At 62.6% G+C, this 15168-nt stretch overlaps 1 protein-coding gene across 1 annotated transcript; it reads right to left on the reverse strand.

The window, feature by feature from the left end:
- Positions 1 to 7994: 7994 nt before the first annotated feature.
- Positions 7995 to 12290, reverse strand: IRX4 (iroquois homeobox 4). Its single transcript, XM_061187636.1, has 5 exons — positions 12246 to 12290; positions 11505 to 11756; positions 10408 to 10520; positions 9256 to 9584; positions 7995 to 8827 (listed from the first exon to the last, which is right to left on the reverse strand). The coding sequence occupies exons 1-5, from the start codon at positions 12288 to 12290 to the stop codon at positions 7995 to 7997; spliced, it is 1572 nt and encodes a 523-aa protein (XP_061043619.1).
- Between the last annotated feature and the right edge of the window lie 2878 nt (positions 12291 to 15168).

Raw genomic sequence — 15168 nt, forward strand, 5'->3', positions numbered from 1 at the left:
TGCACACAACCAATTCTCACTACACAAGTGCCAGGTAGGCAGGCCAGGGTGGCCCCTAAATTTTGAGGTTCTCCCGGTCCTCAGAGACTGCCTCCCCCTTCAGGGCCACATGTTCACCAAGATGGGGCCACCACAGAGACACCCAGAAGCTTCATCTCATCCTCCTGGACAGACAGGAGTGTCCAGCAGAGACCCACAGACCAACGGAAGCAGAGGTGACCCCACTGCCCCTGCAATGGACTCTGAAGACCCAGGGGGGGGCCCATGCCACCGTGTGTGCATTTGCGCCGACTGCCCACCCCAGGAGGGGCTGTCCCCAGCGCAGCGCAGCCTTTGCCCAGAGACGCCGTGAGCCACCAGCACGGATGCAGGGGTCCACCTACTTGCCCAACATAAATGATGTTCCTGCCCCAGGCGAGGGCTGCGGCAAAGCTGGAGTTGGTGTTCAGGCTGATGATCTTGAATTTGGGCTAACGTTCCAAGAAACCAGAGTTTCTGTCGTCACATTCATTAATTAGGTCCCATTTGCCGTCTGACTGTGAATGGCAGTCCCCTGTGCGATGGGTGAGGCCCCGTGAACACACTGCTGGCCTCCAGGGGCAGGAAGGGCAGCAGCGGGGCCCGGCATCCAGCCTCCTGACAGCAGCATGTCCTCTGATTCCGGGTTGGGGTCTGGGGCTTGCACTGGAACTCTTAGGCAGGAGTGCGGCAGTGGGGGTCCCGGGGCCGGGCGGGGCCCGGAAGGCATTGCTCCAACCCCAGGAGTGCGTGTCCAGGGCATGGCCACCCGGGGAAAGGAAGGCTGTGTGGGTGGGGCCCCTGGCTGGCTGGAGGACCGTGCTGAGCTCCTTGCGGACGGGCTGGGGCCCCTCACCCATGTCCCACTGCACTGGCCGAGGATGAACTGCTTCCTCTTCCTTCCCCCCTAGCTCGACCACCCCACCCTGCTCAGAGGGTGGACACTTCTCCAGATGTGCACCCCCAGGGGGCCCGTGACAGCACCGGACTGCACAGGCTTCTCCTCCGTCCTCCCCCAGACAACGCCCTCTTTAGGTGCAGGGGGGCCCAGTTCCCGTCCAGGCCATCTCTGAGCCCCACCGAGGCCCCGTGCCCCTCCTCCTTCCGCCGAATCTGTCCTGCCATGAGGGAGCCGCTGCCTGTGCCCCAGAGTGCCTGCTTCACAGGTCGTACCAGCCTGTGACCGTGGGAGCCTCTGTAATCTTCCATGTGCCTGTGTGCACGTGTGGGTGAGTGCACATACTATACGTGATCGTGTGTGCACGCGTGGACTCGTGTGTGCGCACGTGTGAAGTAGGCGGTCCCTTCCTCCAGGGCTACCCCCTCCCACCAGCCCATCGTAGTGACTCAGAGCTTCCCCGGAGCTGCTGCTTTGTCCAGCCACAGCTCCTCAGCCAAAGGCGCCGGGACCCTTCCATCCTGCCCTCCACTCACTCTGCGCCTGTCCCCACATGCCACATGCGACTGGGGATGGCGACAGGCCACGGGCACTTCAGGTGCAGCAGCCTCACCTGAGCCTCAAGCAAACTCCCTCCTCCCAGGCCATCCTAAGAGGAGAGAGAGCTGCCTGTAGCACCCAAGTGTTCACGTGCGCCTGTGGTTCCCTGTTTGTCTATTTCAAGAAATGCTCCTAATTTTCCTGGTTTATATGTGAGTCTTCCCCACACAGGATTCCTCCCTGCCATGTCCTCTTAGGGCCCTAAGAGACGTAAAATTGTCACATAGAAACCACCCTTCCTCCTGTCCTGTGCTTTGCTCCCACTGCCTTCCTCCTGGTGGGCTACTGGACATTTTCCTTCAATCCTCGGCCACCCCAAGCCAGGAGCCCCACAGATCCCAGTGAGCAGCCCCTACCTGCCTACACCAGCCCTGCCCAGGCAACCTGGGGGCTTCCACCCCTGGGACGGGGGCAGCAAAGGACTTGATGTCACGCCCCTGCTCACTGACCCACCCCAGGCTTTCCCCAACCTGGCTCCGTGATGTTGCTGCCCCTGACTCCCCCCGACCCGTGCCCCTGGTTAAAATGAGCACTGTCCCTTCCAGTGCCCTGGCCTCTGGACCGGCCTCTCCCTCAACCTTGGATGCTCCCCACCCCCTGCCGCTTGCTCTGTCAAAATCTCACCTCTCACTAAGCCCCAAGCCCGGGCCAGCTGAGGGTCCCCCAGCTCAGCACAGCCAGGGAAGCAGTGAAGGAAGAGCAAGAGGGCGGTGTGTGCTAGACCCTCTGCTCTCCCCCAGCTGGGGCTGTGGTGTCCCCTGAGCCATCTGCTGGCCCCCCTCGCATGCCCACCGCAAGCCCCAGACCAGTTGAAAATGCAGCTTCACACAAAAGTGGTGCACACGACTCCATCAGTTTGTCCTTCACTGGTTTGATGAGATAACGAACAGAACGATGACGCATTGAAAGTAATGCAAAGACTCAAGAAGCCAAGGTATAAAATGCTTGGCTGATACCCTCCTGCCCTTCCTGAGGCCCCATCTCACTCTCTTTGTCATGACTGGTACGATAGCTCCCTGAGGTGACAAAGTCTGGTCTACACCTCCACCAGAAGGGCAGTGGGAATCAGGGCTCACGCAGAAATCCAGCTCCTACTCTGGGAGGGCGCCCGGGACAACCACGTCGCTGCAGCAGACACAGAACTGTGACAGGCTGGGAAGCTGCCTCAGTGCCCCGCTCGGGCGAGGGTCCAGGAGGAGCCCGGAAGCACCGTCCTTCGTCTAATGCTTGCTCTGGGTGTTCGGAGCCTTCCTACACTGTGGGTTCAGCTCAAGTCACCAAGGTTCTTACCAGGTGGAGCTCCTGCGCCCCAAATTCCACCCTTGCTGTTCAGACGTCGCCAGACCTGGGGTGGGGGTTGCTGAGCCTCCCCTGACCCCTGGCTGGTGAGATGGGCCTCCCGCTTCACTCCTTAAAGTCCTGAGTGGGCTTAGCTGATGTCTGAGAACCTGCGAGGAGCTGATCGCACCTCAGCAGAAAAGTGGAGAGTGTGTGTGTTGGTGGGGGGTGGGGGGTGGGCTGTCTGGTCCCTGGATTCAGATAAACCTCCCGCCTTCACCCAAGAGCCAGTCATCTTGGCGCAAGGCATTTTTTTCACAAATATTTCTTCAGAAAGTTGATGTTGGAAGGCAGCCCCCTCACCTTCCACTAGGTTTCTTCTTCCCTCTGTCCCCCCACTCCCTGCTGGCCTTCCCCTCTCCTCCCCCCCTCCATCCCTCCTCCTCCCCTCCCCCTCTGTACCTTCCACCCTCTCCCTCCCCCTTCCCCTGCCTCTCCCCCTTCTCCCCTCCCCCTCCCCTCCGCTCCCTCCCCTCCCTCCCCCTCCCCCCTCATCTCCCTCCTCCCCCTCCCCTTCCCCCCTCCCCTCCCCCTCTCCCCCTCTCCCCTCCCCCTCTCCCCTCTCCCCTCCCCCTCTCCCCCTCTCCCCTCCCTCCCCCACCTCCCCTCTCCCCCGTCTTTCCCTCTTCCCCCTCCCCTCCCTCTCCTCCTCTCCCTCCCTCCCCTCCTTCTCCCTCTCTCCCCCCACTCCCCTTCCCCTCTCCCTCCCTCCCCCCTCCCTCTCCCCCACTCCTCTCCCCGGAGCTCCTTGCCCCCTGCCTCTCTCCCTCCAGGACTCATTGTTGCTTTCCTTCCTATAGGGCCTGAGCCTAGGGTCAGGTGCAAAGGTCATGGTTGTTTCCTTCCCTGGACTTTGCTGCTTTCCCAGGATATGACCCTGGGGAGGCGGCTTTCCCGCTTCTTCAGCTCAGTGGCACCAATGGCACAAGTGCCCTGGCCAGCATCACGGTGAGGGAGAGGTCTGACCTGTCTGGGCTCTCGAAGAGCTGCATTAAGGACGTGGATCGTGAGTGCGCAGTGCGAGGGTGGGGATCCCTCCGCCTTTACGGCACCGGCTCCAAAGACTGCTGGCGTTTGAGGGTCGCCCCCAGCTTCTCCTCTGATATTAATACCCCACCCCTGCCTGGGCTGTCCCTTTGCTTGGAGGCCCATCCACTGTGGGCAAGGTGGACCTGCCAGCGCCTGCAGGCTGGGCCCCGCACCCCGGCTAGAGAGGCTGCCCCAGGTGACCAGCAGCCTGCGGGGGCCGGGGGGAGTCAGGCTCAGTTTCCCTCAATCCGCTCTCACCTGCTTTGGGAGAGCTCGCCCTTTGCAGCGGGCAACTGAAGAAGAATCCTTCCGCTGGGAAGGAATGAACCTTAAAAGATCTTGCTGCTTCTCCCTCTTCTGTTCTCTTCGGGAGCGAGTGAGACGCGTAGAGAGAGACAGACAGGCAGAAATGGAGACGGAGGATGGAGAGAGAGACAGAGAGAAAGATGGCTAGGAGGAAAGAGGGAGAGAGGAGCCCAGGCGGGCCGTCGGTAGTGCAGGCAAGCGAGCCCAGCAAAAGTAGGTGGCATAAATCCACGCATAATCTCAGGAGACGACCACTTTAAATCTTAATTGGTTGCCTTCTAAATATCATTTAAGGGCTGGCTTCCCTGCATCTCTCTCTAGTTAAGAAGGTGTCGTGTCAAACTCCATTACCTTTCTGGATGTCTCTCCCTTTAGCTTAAAAAAAAAATAAAGGAAAAAAGGAAAGGAAAAGAAAGGAAAAAAAATGGAACCATCAGTGGCGGTTGGAGGGTCGATAAAGCTTTTAGATTTGGAGACGTTTTCTGGGAGACCGTTTCCTGCGGCTAAGAGCTGTTAATGGTGCTTAAGGAATTATCTTAGCCCGGCCGGCAGGAGAGCCGTATATTTCCCGCGCCTGTTCCCCTGTCGGCTCTGGATATGCCGCTGTCAGACTCGCTTAATGAAAAGTAACGCGCCGCTGATTACAGTTTTATTTGGGCTCTATGTAAAGAGCGCCGTTAATTTAGCATCCCCTCCTTGGTGTGTTTGAATTTGCCACGCCTGAGTGGCTGAGATCGTCGGTCCCCCGCGCTCCTCTCTGACAGCCTCCCTGGGAGGAAAGTGGGGCCCTCGCCCCACGACAGCGACCTTTCCCCGCAGCGGCCACTCCTAAAATTCATTCCTGCCCCCCACGCCCCCCGCCTTGGGGTTCCCCCGACCCCTGCTCTGAAGATCAGCCAGAGGGTGGGTAGGAGTTCCCACAGTGACCCTTCCAGAGTGAGCCCCAAAGGTCAGGGGTGTGGGTCGAAGTGGCGGTCCCAGCTTTGGGGGCGTCCTTTTGGGCGAGTCGCCCCTGGGATGTGGCTGAATCCTTCCTCCGCACTTGATGTCTTTATTTCACACAATTTTTCAGTTTAATCCAATAAAACCTTTCGGTCAGCCATTTCCACCAAGACTTGGGGGCTCCTGCAGGGTGGGATTCTGCGGGGACAGGAGGGCCTCTGCGCCCTGGTGTTGCCAGGCGCCTGCGGTCCCGAGGGCAACGGGCTAGGGCAGCAGGAGCCGTCTGGGCCGGGGAAGGGTGGGCGGGGCTGGATCCGGGAAGGGCCCGCTCTGGAAGGATCTGGAGTCAGACGCGGCCTGGCCTGCGCGCGCCCCGCCACCCGGGGCCCGCAGCCTGGGGTTCCTGGGGTTTCTGGCCCCGCAGCCCCTCTCCCGCCTAGCCAAGCCGCCTGCGTCCGCGAAGCCTTGTTTTGCTCAAAATGCCTGGCTTTGTCTAGGGCTGGGGGGCGCAAGGCGGCAGTCCTCCGCGCATTAAAATTTCTGGCGTCCCAGCCTCGGCCGCAGCGTCTCCCCCGAGACTCCACTTTCGCTATTACTGTCAAGTACCCTTGACTCTTTATTTTTGCCCTTTTATCTATTACAACTAATTCGAGTTCTTTTGCCCTTTTCAGTCTAAGACGTGGGCTTTCTTCAAAGCCTCCCCCTGCCAGCGAGCTCTCGGAGCGCGGAGCCTTTAGAAATTGAGGGGTTTACTGTCAAAATGAAAATTTCACTTCAAATTATCTTGGCTGATGCTCGCTCGCCAGGCCGGGGCCTCCCGCCGCAGCCTTTTGACAGACGCATCAGCGGCGAGCTTCCGAATCCCGATAATATCATCCAAGAGAGCGAAAGTCAATACAGTGACAGCGCGCGGGCGGATACAATCCAATTATCGCGCAGCCGGCGGGGCGCAGGGTCCGCGCCCGCTCTCTCCGCTCGAGGACTGGGGTTCGAGGTCCCACCACTCAGAGTCGGGTCCGCCGAGGTCCGGCCATCAGGGGCCCCTCGCTCAGGGGTGCCCCTCGCCGTTCCCCTCTCCCAGGTGGTAAAGTCACCCCAACGCCCGGCCCATCGGGCCCGCTTTGCAGCGCTCCGGCCGCCCTGACCTTTCCCAGTGGACCGGGATCCACGGGGCCCCAGTCCAGTACCACCCAGCCCATTGCAAAAGAAAGCCCGGGCCTCCCATGTCCCTCGAAGGCTGCCCGCCGGCCCGCCAGGCGACTCCTGTCTTCAGCTGGCGTCCCTGCGGCTGTCAGTCTGTCCGCGTACGGACCAAAGGCCACCATCTCCTTGTCGCTGCGCTGCACCCTCGGGCCACTCCACCCTTGCAGGCTCCTGCCTGGCGGCCCGTCCTTCCTCCGGGCACCTCGGCTTCTGTGAGGCCCAGTACAGCCTTAAGCAGAGGGCTTGCAGGCGAGCGGACGGCGCTGAGTTCAGTGCACACTCGCCTGCCGCCCTCGAGGGGCGTTTGCGCGGGCTGGGGTGGGGGGCAGAAGCCTGTGGGGGTCGGGGAACTGCGCAGAGTCCACCGTGGGGAGGAAGCCAGCGATTCTCCTCCAGATCCGAGCTTCTGGCTGCCAGCGAGCTGGGCTCTGCCGGGGTGGGGGTGGGGGAACCGGGTTTCTGGGCGAAGCCAGGGGTCCGCAGGACCCTACGGGAGGCCGGGGAGGCTCACGTCCTCCCACACCACCCCTAGGCCCTTCCTTGCAGCCCCGCCTGGGGTCCTCGGCCTGCTAAACACTTCCCTCTCCCTGAGCCGCACTCCCAGGCTTTCCTAAGGGTGGAGGCTGAGAGCATCGAGGCAAGTTCCCGCCCCTCCCCCCCCCCCGGAGGCGGAGTTAGGAGGCCGCAGCGTCAAGGAGGGCACCTCACTCCCGCCCAGGAGAGGCTGAGGGCAGTGACGGCCCCGCAACCCTTCCCCACCACGGCACAGTTCCAGGGAACTTAGACGTTTAAAGGTTATTCTTATCTAGCCAAAGAAACTTATACTTTCTCAGAATTCTGGAGTCTGGCAATGGGAGAGAGTTGAAAAGTTTGGGGTCTCTCATCGCCTTCTATTCGGGAATTCAACAGAATCCTGTAAGTTTACTGTGACTATCTTTTTAAAACAATGGCTTTAAGTCTTGGGCTCTGCAAGCAACTCCAGTGAGGATTCTGGGTCAGCGGCCCTCCCCACTCCTGCCCTCGGGGATGGGCAGCTTTCCTCTTCCAAGTTTCCAGATCCCTAGGTTTCAAATGCGTTCATTTTGCAATGCAAACACCATCACTCGGTTTTATTGGTTTTGTTATATTAGCCTCTGAAGCAGGCAATTATTGGTGTGAACATACATTAAAAAAACATAATTTTATCGAGTTAAGAGTGTGCAATAGTGTAAACTCGGTGGGAGTGCTGTTGGTGAAAAGTATGTGCTGAGGATGAAATCGGAAGGTCAGCAGGCTACGGAGGCTTCATAAGGAACAGTGGCGAGCCTCAAACCCCAGAGGAGACAGGTACACAAACAGGCCTCGGAACGGAAACGTCTTCTGTGTGTAAACTTTTGGACGTAAACTTTTTGCTTCAGGGTGTTTCCCTGCTGCTCTGACAGCAGCCCTATCCTGCCCGGTCCCCGAGTTTGGCACGGCCGGGCGGACTCCTGTCCGGACGCTCCGGGGGCTTGTCCGTGGCCCCGGGAGCCCGAGTTCAGATCCTCCCTCCAGGGTGGGTTGGCGGCCTGAGCTTTGCCGAGCTCTTGCCTCATTTTGGAAACTCGGTAGAAAAATGGTCGGCCACTCTGGAGCCTGCAGCCCGAGCGCCGGCTGCCTCCTCGCCCAGGCACCGGGCCAGCTAGGCGCAGAAGGGCTTGCCGCCGGCCTTGGGCGTGGCCAGCAGCTCCTTGGCTGCGCCGGAGGCGGGGGCGTCTTGGGGCGCGGCGGGCGGGAAGGAGCGCGCCAGGGGCGACGTCAGCACGTTGGCGCCTCCCCCCAGCGAGCGGCCCAGCGGCCCAGGGTCCAGGAGGGCGCCCTTGGCGGTGGCCCAGGCCTGGTTCAAAGTGCTGTGTCTGAGGATGGGGTCGTGGAAGACCCCGTCCACCCAGTTTCTGAGACTGGTTACCGGGGAGTCCTGGTGCCTGTCCAGGGCACCGGCGGGAGCCGGGGCCGCAGGCGAGGAGGAGGTGGGCGCCGAGGAGGGGGCCGCAGGGCCAGCGGGGCCTTGGCGCTTGAGCATGCACGAGGGAAACTCAGTCTGGCCGAGGGCGGTGGCGGCGGCCGCGGTGGCCGTGTGTGCCAGGGACCAGATGCGCGGCTTGGCCTCGAGGCCCGCCGACGCCCCAGCCGGAGCAAAGCCCAGCTTGGGCTCGCAGGCCTGTGGGCCAACCCCCGCGCCCGCGCCCGCCTGGTGCTCCGGCCCAGCCGCCGTGCTCCGGAGGCAGCTCCGGGCCCTCTCCAGGTCCTGGTCCAGAGTGGCCCCACCCCCGGCGGCGGCCAGGGGCATCCGGAGGGCGCCCGGAGCCTCCTTCCCTGGGGCGCTGGGGCCGTCTGGCACGGTGGGGACTCGATCCAGGCCTCCGTCCAGGGGCTGGAAGGGCGGCTTCAGCTCGCACTCTGGGGGCTCCCCCTCCAGGGGGTCGAAGTCCTCCAAGTCGCTGAGCTCCAGATCCTTCTCTTTGCCTATCGGCTCTGCCAGGAGATAAAGAGTGACCAGTGGAGGGAGACGGGATGGCAGGTTAACGGAACCCCCTTCCTCACTCCAAGGGCATGGTTACGGGGCCCACCTTGGAGCTAGGAAAAGCACCTGCGCCTTTATTCTAACTCCCATCTCCTCAGAGGCTCCCCGTCCCCCAAACGCCTACACGGACCTAGCTGATTTCAGCCTCATATCAAAGGCAGTAGGGTCTAGTGTTTCGAACGTGATTTTGGATCTTTGAGCGTGCTCCCAGCTCACTGCCACAGGGCCCCTCGTGCACAGGGCCTCGCAGACTCAGGGCCAGGGCATTAATTTGCCGCCTAGGCCCAGGAGTTTGCCCCGTTCCACGTCTTTAGAAGTCCTAGAACCAGCGAGAAGGCGCAGGGAGGCGACGCCCCCGCATCGCCAACCTCCCACGCACCTGCACCTTTGGTGCTCTTGAGGGGCTGCTCCCTGGCTTCCTCCTCGCCCCCCTCTTCCTCCTCGCCCTCCGCGTAGGGCCGCTTCTCATCCGCACACTTGTTCCTCGGCGGCCATGTCATCTTGTTCTCCTTCTTGAGGCGCCGGCGCGCGTTGGCGAACCAGGTGGAGACCTGCGTGAGGGTCATCTTGGTGATGATGGCCAGCATGATCTTCTCGCCCTTGGTGGGGTAGGGGTTCTTGCGGTGCTCCTGCAGCCAGGCCTTGAGCGTGCTGGTGGTCTCGCGCGTGGCGTTCTTCCGCCGCGTGCCGCTGTCCATGGTCCCGTACCTGGAGACAGGCTGGGCAATGGGGCGCCGGCAGCGGCCCCTGCACCGCGGGCAGGCGGCCAGCGCCAGGCCCACGCGGCTTCAGTCCCGGTCGTGGGGGTGTGTTTATGGTGGCAAGACCTGGGTTTTACCCAGGCACGCACTGCCTTTTAATGTTTATATTTGATTAAACTTATATGGAGCCAGAGAGGTCTCTGTGGGTGGGGGAGGAGCGCGGGCGCCAGGCCCGGCCAGGTCTCTGTCTCTCTACGTACACCTACGTCTCTTTGAGTTCCTTTATCAGGCCCCTTTGATCCTGAAACCAGGAAAGCATGTCGCAGGGACAGAAGTCAACTACGCACCGCCCGTGGGCAGAAATTGTCGTGAGCGCCCGTGGGGAAAAAGTGCCCAGAGGGCCTACGTGCACTTCCTGCGGTTAAGTTTTTCTGTCGCCCCACGAAAGGCATGCTGTCTGCTGGTGGGCAGGGACTCCCCTCTCTGCTTCCCGGACACGCCACACAGGCTGCACTTCTTGGGGTTCGGGGAGGCGTCGGAAGCCTGGGCAGCAAGATGAGAATCCCCCGGAAACCACACTGCAGCGAGGGCTTTGGGAGTCCGGACAGACGGCGTGGGGGCGGAGAAAGGGAGATGGGATGCCTTTACACCCTGGCGGCTCGCGGCTTGCTAGGAGGCGGGGATGGTCCTAACCCAAGGTCAGCGGGACTTGACCCGAGGAATGCCCCTCCTTCTGCCGCCCAAACTTTCAGTGGGGGCGTGGCGCTAGTAGGGGCGGGGCTTGGTGCTCCGTGGGGCTGGGGGCAGTGAGGAGGGGTGAGATCCCTCACCTGTCGTAGGGGTACTGGCCCAACGCCGGCTCGTAGGGGTAGTAGGCTGTGGCTGCAGCTGGAGCGAGGCCCGCATGCGCAGATCCCGGTGCGTCCTTGGAGTCGAAGCTGTTCTGTAGGAGCGGGTGAGCCTGGGGTCGCAGCTTCCGGGATGCGACCCAGCTCGAGCCCCTCCCCTAGGACCACTGGCTCCTGCCTGCCTCCCAGAGACCACTGGGCAGCCCCCCATCCTCCCCACCCCCATCCGCATCACCCATTCCCAAACTCTGCCTCGGGCCCAGGCAGCGAAGGAGCCCCAAGACGTGGAGTGAGGAGGGGCAGAGTTGGGGGGTGTTGGGGGAATAAGGGACAGGAGAAGGAGGATGGGGGGAGAATGGGGGGGAGGGAAGGGGAGGATGGGGGAGGGAAGGGGGAGGATGGGGGAGGGAAGGGGAGGATGGGGGAGGGAAGGGGGAGGATGGGGGAGGGAAGGGGAGGATGGGGAAGGGAAGGGGAGGGGAGGGAAGGGGAGGATGGGGGAGGGAAGGGGAGGGGAGGGAAGGGGAGGATGGGGGAGGGAAGGGGAGGGAAGGGGAGGATGGGGGAGGGAAGGGGAGGATGGGGGAGGGAGGGAAGGGGAGGATGGGGGAGGGAGGAGCGGGAAGGGGGAGGGAAGGAGGTAGGGGGAGAGATGAGGGGGGAGCGACTGGGGGACAGCAGAGAAGGAGGGTGAAGGAGGAACGGGGATGGTGACAGGAGGGGAGGAGAGAAGTGGGGAGGAGGGGGGAGGGAGGAAGAGGGCGACCGGGAGGAGTGAGGGACAGGGGACCCAGGGGATCCAGCAGGCTGGAGCGAGCTCCGACAGAACTAGACATCTGACCCCAACTTAATAGCAAGCAGAAAACAATAAATACATTAAATACAATGGCCCCCCTGCCAGGACACCCCAACCTTGGGGATGATGGAGCTCCAAAGGACCAGGCTAGGCGGCTCAAAGTCGAAGGTGTGCTTCTCCCACCCCCCTTGCCTCCAGAGTGCGGGGAAAGTGAGTTTGGCAGATCGAGGGGTAGGAGCATGCGTGGCAGGGATTAGGTTTGACATACACCCGCTCCCCTTACCAGCGAGTAGAAGGCAGACGCCTCCGAACCGTAGGTCACGTAGTTGCCGTAGCCCTGCGAGCCGCCGTAGGGGCCCCCGTAGACGCCAAGCGCCGCTGCTGAGTTCAGCTCGTGGCGCGCGGTGGCCAGCAGCCGGCTCTCGTAGACCGGGCAGTAGACGGGCGCCTGGGCCGAGGCAGCCGGCCTGGACTCGGCCAGCGTGCGGCCACCGGATTCGCAGCACGTGCTCAGGGAGTTGGTGGTCATCAGGAACTGGGGAGAGAGGGGCCGCGAGGAAGGGCGGGGCCCCCGGGCGCGAGTCTGGGGCCCTGGGCCTCAGTCCGCCCCACGTGCAGCCCAGGAGCGCGCACCCCGTGTCCCCGGTGCTCCCGCCATCCACACCGGGCCGCGCGTTCCTTCCGGTGGCGAGCTTGTGCTCCTGGCCTCCTCCCGCCACATGGGGCCCAGCCCGTCCTGGCCCGGAATGTTCACACCCTCCCCGGGGTGGGGGGGGGTTGGTTTCCAAGGCCGCAGGGCTCACGCCCCTCTTGTACACGTCTATCCCGGGTCGCTGGGCTCCCCGGGGGCGTAGCCTCAGAGCCCGGAAGGGGGTGGAGGACAAACGAAGCGGGATATGGGGCCCTGCCGGTCGGATTTCCTCAGCGCCTCTGCCCTCCCCGGGTCGGGAGCGAGGGGTACGTGGCACAGGCCCTGTTCACTGCGAGGCGACAGCGAGTTGCTGGCCTAGCGGGGCCCCCTTACCTGGGGTGCCGAGGAGTAGGGGTACCCAAACTGCGGGTAGGACATGGCGGGCGCGGCCCGGGGTCGGCGGGCGGGGCCGGCAGGGTCCTGCGCGAGGGGGACGGCGTGGCGCGGCCACTGCTCCGGGGCCGCCGGCTTCTAGGCGCTGGGAGGGCAAAGCAGAAGAGCGGGTTAATTCAGACACGCGCTCCGCAAACTTTTCTAACTGGGTAGGAAAGTGAGCCGCGACGGCCGCGGATCCTTTTAGCTTCACAGTCCGGAGCCTCGAGGGGGCTCTGGGACCGACCGGCCTCGCAGCGGCGACACAAATACATATTTTACAAAAAAGGAAAAAAAAAAAAACAATGAGTCGTGCGAATCCGTCAAGTCAGCGGTGCGCGGCTTTAAGCGGCGGAGGCTCTGACGTCAGCCCCACTCCGCGCAGCCCGGCCGGGCGGCAGACGCGTGGGTCGCTCGGCCGCGCCGCCCCGGGCGGAGGGCGCACGGCTGTAACAAATGAATTTCATCCGCGGAGTCAATAGCGCCCCGACGAACCGTGTTTCTCCTTAGTCACCGAGGAGGGGAGGCACTTTTAATTAGAAATTAATTAATGAGCAGCTGCTCCTTCCCACCCCACTGTAATCATTAGTCTCAATTACAAACGAGACATATGAGGGGTATACGAGGGAGTCTTCACCGGAGATGTAATCAACAGTTAAGATTAGCCCCGCGCTGGCGCAGCCGGCCGGCCGGGCCTCCGCTCTCCGCGCGCCCCTCCAGGTGGAAGGCAGGCAGCTCCGCGGGCCGGCGCGCGGCGGAGGAAGGCGGCGCGGGCCCCACTATTGTTTAACCGGGACTCAGCAAAGCCTCCCACCAGTTCGAACCCTACACCGGGCTGCAATTCCAGAACCAGCGCGGCTACCAGCGCGTCTGCATCTGGAGGTCAGAATGCCCTCAGTGTGTGGGTCTGGGCCTTCCCCAGAGCCCGCCGCCGCAGGGCTCGGTGGGCCAAGAGGGTTTGCCACTCTCGGCCGCCGTGTCCCCGGGGAACCACCCCTCCTCGTCCAGTAAGCTCCAGCTCGGCGCACGGGCCCTCCCTTTGCTCCCCCACCCGCTCCCGCGGGCCGGCCTCCCTCAGCCTCCCCCTGCCCCTCGCGGCTAAACCCGGGACTGCCAGACAGCCCAGCGCGGTCGGACAAGCAGCTTTCCCGGCTCGGCTCCGGGGCCCCTCCCTCCCGCTTCGCTCGCTCCTCCCGGCGACCTTCGAGCCTAGGTACGGGGGAGGGGGCGCCCTTCCCTGCCCAGGGCACATGGAGCGGTCTGGGGAGCGGTCGAGCGCCCACCCCAGCACATCCCCAGCCAGTCCTGGCCCTGGGACCCTGCCCGAGTCCAGAGTGGCGGCCAGCGCAGGGGCGGTGAGGGGACGCCCGGGCCACCCGGAACCCCGGCCCGCCTCTTGCGCCTCCGCCCACTGGGGGCCGGGCTCGCCCCTGCTGCTCCCGCCCGGCCTGGCCTCCCGCGGTCGCCGGGAGGAAGCCGTGCACGGCGGCGCTGTGCAGACTTGCTGGGAAAGATTCCTGGGTTCAGACCTGTGAATCGCCCCAGGGTCACCCTCTAATTAATGACGACGTTCTCGCCCTCTCCCCAGCTGCAAACCTGCCTCCCAGAAACGAAATCTGCCCGCTCTGACAGCTCGGTTGAAGGTGATTGATGACGATCTGGAGACCACAGTACGCATCACATAATATCTGCTGCGTAATTGCTTTAATTTACAGATGAAAGTACGAGTTCTCCGATCCTGTTGGACCGCAGCCGGCCACGTCCGAGCTGCTTGCAAGGAAAATCATCGGAAATAATGAATAGACGCTCCATGCAAATTATTCAGACAGCTTAACGTCTGTAGCCGGGAGAGATATATAAAGAACACGAGTCAAATGACATTAATAATTGTTTCGGAGTTCTGTATTGATTTCGTGGCGGCCGTGTTTATTTCTTTCTCACCTGAATTGCTAATATCACCTTCCTGTAAATAATAAGAAACTAGCCACCGGGGCTTCTCGGCAGAAATGAATCTCTCAATCTCTCTCCCTCGTCCTCCTCTGCGCCTCCCCTCCCCCATTCTCCCTCCTCCCATCTCCTTCCAGTTTTCTGGCTTCTGCTGAGGCTTTTACGGAACATCCTCCTACTTTGCATTATTTATTGTTTACAAACAACTCGCTCTCCCCCAGTAATGAGGCCGGGGGGAGGAAGGCGCAGGAGCCCAGGGTGGCTGAGGGCTCAGAGACCAGCAAGCTCCATAGGAGGACGGCATTCAGCATCCTTTCCTCACTCCATTCCCGTGGCCGTGGCCCCGGCCCCGGCGATTGTGAGCGCTCAGCGCCGGGGAGGAAGCCACCGCCCAGGTCCCAGCGGCCAGCGCCTCGGGGCTACCGCTTGCCGCGCGCGCGGCTCGCCCAGGCCTGCATTCCCTTCCATTTCCTTCCCCGGAGACTCGGGCCACAGCTCGCGGGGAACAGCACCCCTGAACACGCCACCATTCACCTGAGTAGACGTGCTCACCCTCGGGGCCGGGTGGGCACAGCCGGTCCGTGGGAACCTCTGGGGGAGGGGTGTCAGGGGCTGCCTTGACCATCGCTGCTACGTTCTCCGGTTTTCCTTTCCAGCCTGAGCGCGTAAATAGACACTCCCAGTTCCCGCCCGCCCGCCCGCCCGGTTCTCGCGGGCCACCTTCTTTCCCTGATCTTGAAATCCCGCTCACCGGCGGCACTTTCTCAGGCCCCTGCACCTTGATCGTCCGCTTCCTGCCCCAGGCCCAGCCCAGGCTGCTGCTTGAGGGGCCGCCCCGCCCCCGTTTGGGGTAGCTTGGGGCTGCCGGAGGAATCTCGCGAACTTGCGGGCCGCTCACGCAGCCCCGTGGAGGCCACGTTAGGCCGTCTGTCTCCAG

Source organism: Eubalaena glacialis, chromosome 4 (assembly GCF_028564815.1).
Source record: "Eubalaena glacialis isolate mEubGla1 chromosome 4, mEubGla1.1.hap2.+ XY, whole genome shotgun sequence".
Lineage (NCBI taxonomy): Eukaryota > Metazoa > Chordata > Mammalia > Artiodactyla > Balaenidae > Eubalaena > Eubalaena glacialis.

What these genes read in the sequence shown, in the direction of transcription:
- IRX4 (XM_061187636.1), bottom strand. Translation starts at nt 12,290, where the DNA reads ATGTCCTACCCGCAGTTTGGGTACCCCTACTCCTCGGCACCCCAG. An exon ending in CGTCTGCCTTCTACTCGCTG is followed by an intron (nt 10,521 to 11,504) that starts GTAAGGGGAGCG and finishes CCGCTCCTACAG; the next exon opens with AACAGCTTCGACTCCAAGGA. An exon ending in CAAGAGCACCAAAGGTGCAG is followed by an intron (nt 8,828 to 9,255) that starts GTGCGTGGGAGG and finishes ATCTCCTGGCAG; the next exon opens with AGCCGATAGGCAAAGAGAAG.